This window comes from Miscanthus floridulus, chromosome 17 (genome assembly GCF_019320115.1).
Source record: "Miscanthus floridulus cultivar M001 chromosome 17, ASM1932011v1, whole genome shotgun sequence".
Taxonomy (NCBI): Eukaryota; Viridiplantae; Streptophyta; class Magnoliopsida; order Poales; family Poaceae; genus Miscanthus; species Miscanthus floridulus.
Window position 1 is genome coordinate 88,231,044 of NC_089596.1, and position 10,373 is coordinate 88,241,416.

At 57.4% G+C, this 10,373-nt stretch overlaps 1 protein-coding gene across 1 annotated transcript; it reads left to right on the forward strand.

Moving 5' to 3' along the window:
* Positions 1-6,199: 6,199 nt before the first annotated feature.
* LOC136515935 (uncharacterized) lies at positions 6,200-9,419 on the forward strand. The gene is made up of 7 exons (XM_066509384.1): positions 6,200-6,715; positions 6,802-7,403; positions 7,483-7,534; positions 7,592-7,927; positions 8,021-8,365; positions 8,447-8,864; positions 9,088-9,419. The coding sequence occupies exons 1-7, from the start codon at positions 6,200-6,202 to the stop codon at positions 9,417-9,419; spliced, it is 2,601 nt and encodes an 866-aa protein (XP_066365481.1).
* The last annotated feature ends 954 nt before the right edge of the window (positions 9,420-10,373 follow it).

The following is a 10,373-nucleotide window of genomic DNA, read 5'->3' on the forward strand; positions in this document are numbered from 1 at the left end:
GTTAGGATGTCTTTTTCAGATGTTAGTTGAGATGTATATAGTCTATACATCTCTTTGCCATGCAGATGGTTACATTGGTAGGAAAGTCTTACATATCTATTTTCACATGCTTGTTACAGTACTAAGCTTTCGGCTATAAAACAAATTAAGAATCTACATGCCAACAGCTGGCAACAGGTCTCAACAATTTGCTGCAGCTTGATATTCATATTCAGACTCATGTCATGGGGTTGGGGATCATAGCTCATTAATTTTGCTTGCTTCTTCATAGAACTAGGTTGAGCTACATAGATCATTAATTTCGCTTGCTTGTTGAGATCAAGCATTATATGACACTTCAATTTGCATCTTGGTCCACTGCTGATTGAACTAGGTTGGTTGATGGTAGGTGAGCATGATATGGCTCAGCTGACTTATTCCCGGTCCTGCATCTCCCGGCTGCTGTGTGGTACTCCTTCCTGCAATTGCGATGGTTCCAACAGCTTAAGCTTTCAATCCAAGCTGAATTAGGTGCAGAGTGGTAGGGTCTCCTTTGTAGTTTAGAATCACAGTTGCTTGAAATCCAGCGACATCGAGGTTGGGGAAAATGTGATCTCGTAGTACTTGCATATTTTAAATTTGCTTGTTGGGACTGCATTAGTTCTTGGTGTTGTGTGCCTGCAAAAATGACGCCATTGAACATTGGGGTTGCAACATCTGCCTGAAACAGGATTGGCCTTTTTGAACGGTGCACTTGGTGAGGTTCTACCTGTGCTTCAGAATTACCTGGACCAGATACTTTTTGAATTACGTTCAAATGACTGAAATTTGTGGACTTGGGCCCTTGTTTGTTGCTTTCAGACTTCAGAGCCCAGAAAGATTTCTTAGGACCGACCAAATTGGAAATTGAACTCAGCGTATGGTGGGGCGCCTTTAGTGTCCAGCAGGTCCTAAGCCCTAATAAAGGAGGAGAGTCGTGTTAGACGCGGTAAGCCAATGTAAAAACTTAGCCACTTTAATAGAGATGAAACCCAAAAGAATCCCGTTGGAGCACAGAGATGAAACCCAAAAGAATCCCGTTGGAGCATAATCCTCTTAGTGATGCGTCATGCTGGAACCCAGGTATGGTGTTAAATGAGTAAGGACCGGGTCGTCACTTTCGTGACACGATGTGTCGCGATCTGGACATGGTGTCAAGTGAGCAAGGATCAGGTCATCGCATTCTCAGTGGCGTGCCACATCGGTGCCCGGGTGTGGTGCAAAATAAGCAAGGGTCTTCACACCTATCTCGGCGGGTGCGAAGGGTAAGGAAGCTAGTCAAGCCAACTAGGATCCGTTTAGGTAGCTAGAATGTAGGACCCCTTACAGGTAAGTTAAGAGAGTTAGTGGGCACAGCGGTTAGGAGGCGTGTAAATATCTTATGCGTCCAAGAGACTAAATGGAAGGGGCAGAAGGCGAATGACGTGGACAATACCGGCTTCAAGCTCTGGTACACAGGGACAACTTCAAATAAAAATGGAGGAGTTTTGATTGATAAGAGCCTCAAGGATGGTGTGGTGGAAGTGAGAAGGCAAGGGAATAGGATCATCTTAGTTAAACTTGTCATTAGTGATATGATCTTAAACGTAATTAGTGCTTATGCAACCCAAGTAGGCCATGATGAGAGTGCTAAGCGGCTTTTCTAGTAAGACATAGATCGCTTGATTAGAGCTGTCCCTAGTAGCGAGAAGCTCTTTATATGAGGTGATCTTAATGGCCATGTAGGTACATCAAGTGCAGGTTTCGAGGCAATTTATGGGGTTTCGGATATGGTAGTAGGAATCAGGAGAGAGAGGAAGTCTTAGACTTCGCCATAGCTTTTGATCTGATGATAGCTAACACTTTCTTTCGTAAGAAACAATCCCATTTGGTGACTTTTAGTAGCGGCCAACACTCTAGTTAAATCGACTTTGTCCTTACAAAAAGGAGGGATAAACGAACATGCGTGGACTATAAGGTGATACTTAGAGAATGTGTGGTCGCTCAACACAAGCAGGTGGTAGCTGACTTCCGCTTTCTGGTGTAAGCTCGTGGGAACAAACAAGTTAGGATTTGCTAGAACGAAGTGGTGAAAATTAGAAGGAGAGGCATCAAATGTCTTCAAGGAAAATATCATTGAAGAGGACCCTTGGAATGATGAAGGCGATGTTGAAAGGATCAAGATGCCCAAGAGGAGGGGTGAATTGGGCTAATTCTAAATTTTCTTGCAATAATTAAATCCTACGGTTAGCCCAATTAACCCCTTGTGCCTAGAAAAGTGTTTCTATTAATCTAACGCACAACGGACTTTCAACCTATGTTCTTGTCGGCATTTCGGACCGGGGGGTCCTTAACCAACGAGTGAATTTGTGCTGCGTACCCCTAATTCCCGATAGTGATGCAAAGAGACAAGGTTTATACTGGTTCAGGCAATCGACGCCCTACGTCCAGTCTGAGAGATCGATCTTATATTCCTTGCACCGGAGTGCTCGTAGTAGAGGGTTACAAGCTAGGTGAGAGAGGGAGCTAGCCCTAGGTCTCGGCGGGGGTGGTGCGAGCTGCTTGAGGCGTTGTTCTCAAGCAGCGTAGAAGTGTGTGGTTCTATTGGTGAGTTCCCCTTTCTGCTCGTTGTTCTTCCGTCCTTAGAAATGGCCCCGGTCCCTCCCTTTTATACTCTAAGGGAGAACCAGGAACGTACATATGTTGCTACATAGCGTTCTATGAATGGGGATGGCGTGTCCGAGCCCTGTAGCCGGCCACTGTTGTGGTATGGTCAATGGAGTGGCTCCGTCCTTGTCGTGCAGAAGTGACGCGCCGATCATACTTGATCTTGTGCGTCGTGGGGCTCTAGTACAGCTTGAGGCCAAACATGACGGGTGACGTGCCGGTCATCGTGCGATGACGTCGTAGGGAGCCGAGGCTCAACAGATGCCGAGGCCGAGCCATCGTGGGGGGCTCGGCGGACATGGATCCTCAGGCTGCCGAGCCCCTGAAGCAAACTGCCGAGGCTTTGGAGAGAATTATTGGTCCTGGGTACTGATTCCGAGGCCACAGTATCCCGGGCGTGGCTCTCCACGCCGCGTTGTTCTCGGAGCAGGAGTTGGCAGCACAGTGCGGCATGGGCGTCAACCATGTGCATAGCGGTGGGCACAGTGGCGGGTAACCCCTGCCCAGTCCTGCCTCCCGTCCCATTGGCCATTCCGCTGTACTGTGCCGAGCATGCGGCCGATGTCAGTGTCAGCAGTTGGCTGAGTTAATGCGACACGACGTTTTGTCAGAGGGACAGGTGAAGGAAGAGGCAGCGGAGTGTTGCCGAGCCCGTCTCGCGTGAGGCGGAGGGTCGGCGACCCGGCCGAGGCCTGCGACGAGAGGGGGTCGGCCGAGGCCTTCGGTAGGGGATTGCCCGAGGCCAGTGGTGAGGGGGCCTCGAGCGATACGGAGAATTGGCCGAGGCCTTTGGTGAGAGGTCGCCCGAGGCCAGCGATGAGGGGGCCTCGGGCGAGTCGGAGAGTCGGCCGAGGCCAGCGGTTGTTAGCTGGTTTTGATCTTTACGAAGTCTAAGCAGTCATTTTTTGGTTCTTGCTTAGGGTACCCCTTCTCACGGTATCCGACAGTAGCCCCTGAGCCTTGGGGGGAGTGGAGGCACTCCCCCTGAGGTTCTGACGAGAATTGGCTCTTGATAGTTCCTGTCGGGATGGTGTTTCGTACTCAAGGTTTCGGTGGGTGCGCGCGAGCGCACCCGCCGGGTGTAGCCCCCGAGGCCCTGGAGGAGTGATTTCACTTCTTCAGGGGCTTTTTTTCTCTTTCGAGTGAGGGGTTTTCATTGTGTTTGCCGAGCCCGTGGATGCGAGTTCGGATCGCTGGGCCTCGACGATGCTGCGGGAAGAGCCCCTTAGCCTCTGCCTGGAGCGAGAGGGCCGTCAGGGGTTCCCTCGGCTTTTTGTATGACCCTCGCGCTTCCTTTTCGCTCGGAAGGAGGGGTGGAAGATGTCATGCTACCCTCGGTGGGCGCGAGCGCTGGCATTTTCGGTGAGCTGTTATCGGGTAAGTCCGAGTGGAGGCCCATACCCCGTTCGCTGGGGGTCGGCTAGCGGTCCGGAGACGCGCTCCAAGAGTACCGGAGGGTTTCTCTAGTGGGTGCCGAGGCCGTTCGCTAGGCCTCGGTGGCTCGGTGCCTCCCTACGGTGGGATCCCATTCGGAGACCTCCCTGCCGGTCTCGGACACGACACAGGGCGTCCCAAGCGTTTCGCTTGCTTGGGCCTCGGCCTCGTACAGGCTCGCCCGTAGTCGCCCCTGACTCTGTTGCCCTGGGGCGGCTGTCGAAACCCCTAAGGGCCCAGCCTTCGAACCCCTGGACCGTAACGGGCTTGGGTCGCTTGTCTTTATCTTGGGTGCGTGAAGAGCCCCCGAGCCTCCGCACGGAGCGAGAGGGCGATCAGGGGTCCTCCTGACTTTTTTGTCCGTCCCCCGCACGTCCTTTTCGCTCGGACGGGGGGTTGTTTGCCGAGCCCACTCATGTGCGAGCCTGAGCCGCTGGGTCTCGGCAAAGTTGCAGGAGGAGCCCCCGAGTCTCTCGCACGGAGCGAGAGAGCGGTCAGAGTTCCCCCTGGCTTTTGGTTCGCCCCTCGCGCGTGAGGGTCTGTCTGCCGAGCCCCCCTCGGGTGCGAGCCTAGGTCGCGGGGTCTCGGCGTCTTTGCAGAAGGAGCTCCCTAGCCTCTGCACGGAGCAAGAGGGCCGTCAGGAGTTCTTCTGGCTTTTTGAACGACCCTCGCGCTTCCTTTTCGCTCGGAAGGAGGGTTTGTTTTGCCGAGCCCCCTCGTGTGCGAGCCTAAGTCGCTGGGCCTCGGCAATGTTTTGCAGGAAGAGTCCCTTAGCCGCTGCGCGGAGCAAGAGGGCCGTCAAGGGTTCTCCTGAGTTTTTGTTCGACCCTCGCGCTTCCTTTTCGCTCGGAAGGAGGGATGGAATGTGGCACGCTACCCTCGGTGGGCGCGAGCGATGGCATTTCCGGTGAGCTGTTATCGGGTAAGTCCGAGTGGAGGCCCGTACCCCGTTCGCTGGGGGTCGGCTAGCGGTCCGGAGACGCGCTCCAAGAGTACCAGAGGGTTTCTCTAGTGGGTGCTGAGGCCATTCGCTGGGCCTCGGTGGCTCGGTGCCTCCCTACGGTGGGATCCCATTCAGAGACCTCCCTGCCGGTCTCGGACACGACACATGGCGTCCCAAGCATTTCGCTTGCTTGGGCCTCGGCCTCGTACAGGCTCGCCCGTAGTCGCCCCTGACTCTGTTGCCCTAGGGCGGCTGTTGAAACCCCTAAGGGCTCAGCCTTCGAACCCCTGGACCGTAGTGGGCTCGGTGCCCAGTTCCTTTGCCTGAAAGGAATCGGGTGGGGGTTATTTCTCTCCCTATGGCTAACAACGGCAGGCGTGTCTTTTGAGGCAGCTTTTTTAGGGAGGTGAAACGGCGCCTGCTGCTGCTAAGGTTGGACACGACGTGGTGTCAGCCGACGGGATGTAACCGTACGCGCAATTAATGAGGAGGGAGTGGGCGCGTGGGCGGTAAGACCGGATCTAGATAACCGCAGCAGATTTTTGGGGGAAACCTCCCCGATTTCGTCGCCCACGATTTGCTCTCTTCCCTGCATAAATACGAAACGAGCCTCACCCCTTCTCCCCTTACCTTGCCTGTATCTGCCTTTGCTGCCTTCTAGCTGTTGCTAAAGAAAAATAGAGAGCACCGGGAAGAAGGGAGAGAGGGGGGAGTGAGAGGCAGAAAGCGAGCCTTACCGCCGTAGTCGCGACCTCCACCGCGCGCATGGCCAACGTCGTGGTCCTCCCGGCGGACCCATGGGATCGGTCTGATGTGACCGTGGGAGTGCTGCAGTCGCTTGTCGATGACGGTCTCCTCCGCCCGATCACCGATCCCAACAGGCCGGAGTGGATGGCTCCGGGAGGTGAACCAGAGCCTCGCGACGGCTACGTCATGAGCTTCGTGTCCTTCCACGAGCGTGGTTTCGGCCTTCCGGCGGATCGGTTCATGCGGGCGCTCCTGCATTACTATGGCGTGGAGCTCCACAACTTCAACCCCAACTCCATTGCGTAGGCGGCCACCTTCGTCGCCATCTGCGAGGGGTATCTGGGAATCCCTTCCCATTGGGAGCTGTGGCTTCACCTGTTTCGGGCGACGCATACCACCAGGCCGACGGGTATGACGGGCACGAGGAAGGCGACGAGGACCGGCGGCTGCACTCTCCAAGTGCGTCAGGACCGGCTGCACCTCTACATCCCAGCCCAACTCACGTCGTCCAATCGTCGCTGGTACTCCAGCTGGTTCTACCTCCGCAACGACAACGGTGGGCTTCCTCCTTATACTGGTAGGGTAGTGGAGGTCCAGTCGGAGCACTGGCGGTATGGCGTCTCGAGCGAGGAGCAACACAGGCTGCGGCCACTGCTGAAGGTGCTGGAGAGGCTACGCGATCGTGGCCTTACGGCGGCAGTGGCGATGACGACCTTCCATCGCCGGAGGGTGCTACCGCTGATGGCGCGGCGGCGACGTTTGTTCGAGATGACGCCAGACGAGCCGATTGACGGCATTCGGATGTCCGCCGCGCCCCTCTCCGACGAGGAGGTTCTGCGCTGGGTGAACGAGGTGGTCGAGGGGCGGCAGAAGATCGGCGGCCTGTCCCCGTTCCTAATGCGCCCGACGCTGGGGTACCTTTCCCTGGTGAGTCGTGTGCGGCTGCAGCCTCCGAGGCCAACTCGTTTCTCTCCTTGGCCTGAGCCCTTATTCGTATTTGTCGTTTTTTGTAGGGGATGAGGGACATACGAGCCTCCCCACCGCCCGTCCCTGAAGATGCACAGCGGCGGGCGGTGAACCGGGCGTACGCGGAGGCCCAGAAGAAGAAGAAGGACGCTAAGACGGCAAAGCGTAAGAAGAAGATCGTTGAGCGCGACGCTCTAGAAAAGCGTCGCCAGAAGCAGAAGCTCGAGGGTCTCCCAGTGGAGGCGTCTCCGTCGACATCGGTGGAGGGTTCGAGCGGTGACGATGGTGGTGAGGTGGAGCGGGGTCCCCTCGACCGCCTCCCTGACGTCAGGGAGATGGTTCTTGGGGCGTCGGTGGGCGGTCCGGCGTCCCAAGGAGGAGGAGGAGACGGCGACTCGGGGCAGATGAGCGCTCGCCCTGCGGCCGAGGTTGATACGCCCGAGACGAGGGCGTTGGGAAAGCGCGCCGTCAGCCCGCTGGGCTCGACGGCAGAGGTGGAGCAGGCGGCTGCGGGGCCGGCTCCACCGGGGGTTGAGCGAGTGCCGGAGTCCGGCGAAGGTCGGCCGGCCTCGGCGGATACGGGGGCCGTGCCACCGCCGCCGTTGCAGAGGAGGGACGCGGTGAAGAAGCGGTTGAGCATCCGTTCGGGGTGAGTATTTCGCTAGTGAAGTCTTTTAACATCTCCTGTTTTTGTTTTGGTCGCGGGTCTGACCATGTTTTGCCCTCAGCCAGAAGCGTCAGGCGGAAGTGCCTGCCTTTGCGCCGCGCAAGACGCTCAAGGTGGGCACGGGTTCCATCGCCCCAGGGGCGGTGGAGGCATAGGAGTTGGTCGCCCAGGTAGGGGCTACCCAGGCGGCCGTGGGGCGAGAGGAGGAGGAGGAGCCTACACTCCACGAGGCCGTAGCACCTGCAGCTGTCGAGGCCACTGTGGGTGCGGCCGAGACCCCCTCGGCCGTGGAGGCCACCGAGGGCGAGGTCGAGGTCGAGGCCCCCTCGGTTGTCGAGGCCACCGAGGGCGGGGTCGAGGTCGAGGCCCCCTCGGTTGTCGAGGCCACCGAGGGCGAGGTCGAGGTCGAGGCCTCCACGGTTGCCAAGGCCCTCCGGACCTCAGGGGCCGAGGTGGTGGAGATCACGGCACCCGGGAACTTCGGGGCCGAAGTGGTGGAGGCCGGAGTGAGCACGGCGAGGGCGGCGGCCCTAGAGGTGGAGATAGAGGCGAGGCAAGCCTCAACCCTGCTGCCAATTCAGAGCGCACTTCCGGTATAGGGGAGCGCCCAGGAGGCGGAGGTCCGCCTGATCCCTGCCGACAATGCTTCCCGGGGGAAGGGGGTGGCCGATGCTGGGGCAGCCAGCGCCGTGGAACAGCCGGCTTTAGCTTCAGGTGAGGGAAGTGCGGCCCTCGTGCGAGTGCGGCCTGAGCCGTACGGGTGGGATCACCCGTGCGTCTGGTGGTGGAGCCGGGATGACCCCGAGGGGGAGCCCATCTTTGCACTTGAGGACGTGGCCAAGGGGGGTCGCTGGGACACCCTCGAGCAGTACCGCAGCCTGGCGGAACGGTCGCTGTGGACAGCGCTGTCCATCGTGGCCAATGACCTGCCCGGGGTCTCGCGGGTACGTATCCCCCTTTTCTCGTGTGACGTCGTCTTTCTCCAGGTTTATTCGTAGTGCTCAACTTGTGTGCTGCCTATCCAGGAGCTCGAGGCCCGGTCCTTCGGGAAGTCACTGTTCCTTCGGCGGGAGAGGGGCATCTGGGACGAGCTCTGTCGGCAGAGGGAGCTGCTCGCCCATGCCAACGAGCTTCTGTCGGCGCGGAGCGTGGAGGCGGAGGATCTCCGTCTTCGCTGTGACAACCGGGAGGCTGAGGCGGCCATGGCTCAGGGGCAGGTCGCCCCTTTGGCGGCACGGGTCAAGGAGCTGGAGGAGGAACTGACCCGTGTGGCCGATGAGCGAGACGCTTCCAACTCCCGGGCGGAAGAAGTGAGGGCCACCGCCGGGCAGCTGGGTGCGGAGCAGCGGGCGCACGAGCTGACGAAAGGTGCCTTGGCAGAGGCTACCAAGGTGGCCGAGGCTTCCCATGGCGAGGCCCTAAAATGGAGGGAAAAGGCCAAGGGTGAGTCCTGTTCCCTTTGTTTCGTTCGTCTTTTCATGCGTTCGACACCTGACTTCTTATCGCGATGCAGAACTGGAGAAGGAGGCTTCCAGGGCAGCCAAGGCCTCTCGTGTCGAGGTCCAGCGCTAGAAGGAGAAGGCCAAGGGTGAGTCCCGCTGGCCTCGCGCCCCTGTTTGGCTTGTTTTCTTTGACGCTTAATCCCATTCTACTTGTTTTGGCGCAGGGTTGGACGATGAGGTCTCACGGTTGACCGAGGCCTCCGTCGCGCTGCAGACAGTGCTCGATCGTGAGATCGAGGAGCACGAGGTGCTGCAGAGCGCCGCTCGTGCCGTCTGCGAGGCCCTGGAGATGGAGGGGGTTCAATCAGGCAGCTCCCTTAGGAGCCGCCTGACTGCGTTGATTGGCCAAGCGCGTCAGCGACTACGAGAGGCGCTACACACAGGCGTCAAATGCGCCCTAGCCGTCGTCTCTTCGCACTATGCCGGCGTCGACGTCAAAGGCGTCAGTGATGGCTATGTCCTGTCCGAGGTGCCGTCGAGGCCGAGGAGGAGCTGACGAGGCTGGAAGCGGCAGTCGAGGCCCCCGGCACGGCGTTGGCGAAGCTATTCGAAGAGGAGGTGGTCCCTCCTTCGCCGTCTGCCGACGCGGGAGACCCTGCGCCTTGACCTAGGCCGAGGGGGCCATGTAATAAGTTAGATTTATTACTTTATCGTGACGTTTGTGGCCGTCGAGGCCTTTGGGAGGTGCTTGTATATATATGTTTTTTCTAATCGTTTTATTGTATTTCCGAGCCTCTGTCCTCTGTCTCGCCTCCGAACATATCATCTGTAAAAACTCCCTTGGAGCCTAAGTTGTCCCTCGGGTAAAAGGTGGTGAGGGAGTTGCCGTAGCCCGGAGGCGTAGGTCGTTCTCATAGCTCGGCCGGCCTTTTAGCCTTGAGACATACTTTTGGTCCTTAGGTTCTTTACAAATGGTCTGTTAGAGCGCGCTAGAGAGAGTTTGGCATAGGATTTTAACCGAAAATCGATTAAGAAATGGTGTCCGGGACTTAGGGGGGTTCCCCCCCTTCTAGCCCCCGAGGGAGGCTCGGCCCTATGGAGGCATGGCCAAGTCTCCCTTGAAGCGTTATCGTAAAGCATTTTACCTTCTGTTCTGATTTCTAGACAAGTCCTTTGAAAAAACCCCCTCGGAGCCTAGGCTGCCTCTCGAGTGAAAGGTGGTGAGGGAGTTGCCGTAGCCCGGAGGCATAGGCTTATCTCTCGGCTCGGCCAGCCTTTTGCTCTTGAGGTGAACCTCCGGTCCTTAGGTTTTTTTGTAATCGACTTGTCCTAGTACAGGACAGGTTCCCCTTGATGGGGGTTTCTCGAAAAATTAGAACAACTAAAGACGCTTCTTTAATGTATTTCGAGAAACAAAATATACAATGCTTGAAAATTTAAGGGTAGAAGCGACGTAGCTGTTCTATGTTCCAAGCGTTGGTGAGGACTTCACCCTTCTCGTTGGCTAACT

Bases quoted from the DNA above. Each gene is read 5' to 3' on its own strand.
- LOC136515935 (XM_066509384.1), top strand. From the start codon at position 6,200: ATGACGGGCACGAGGAAGGCGACGAGGACCGGCGGCTGCACTCTCCAA. The intron at 7,404-7,482 runs GTGAGTATTTCG...TTTTGCCCTCAG, and splicing joins CGGTTGAGCATCCGTTCGGG to CCAGAAGCGTCAGGCGGAAG. The intron at 8,366-8,446 runs GTACGTATCCCC...CTGCCTATCCAG, and splicing joins ACCTGCCCGGGGTCTCGCGG to GAGCTCGAGGCCCGGTCCTT.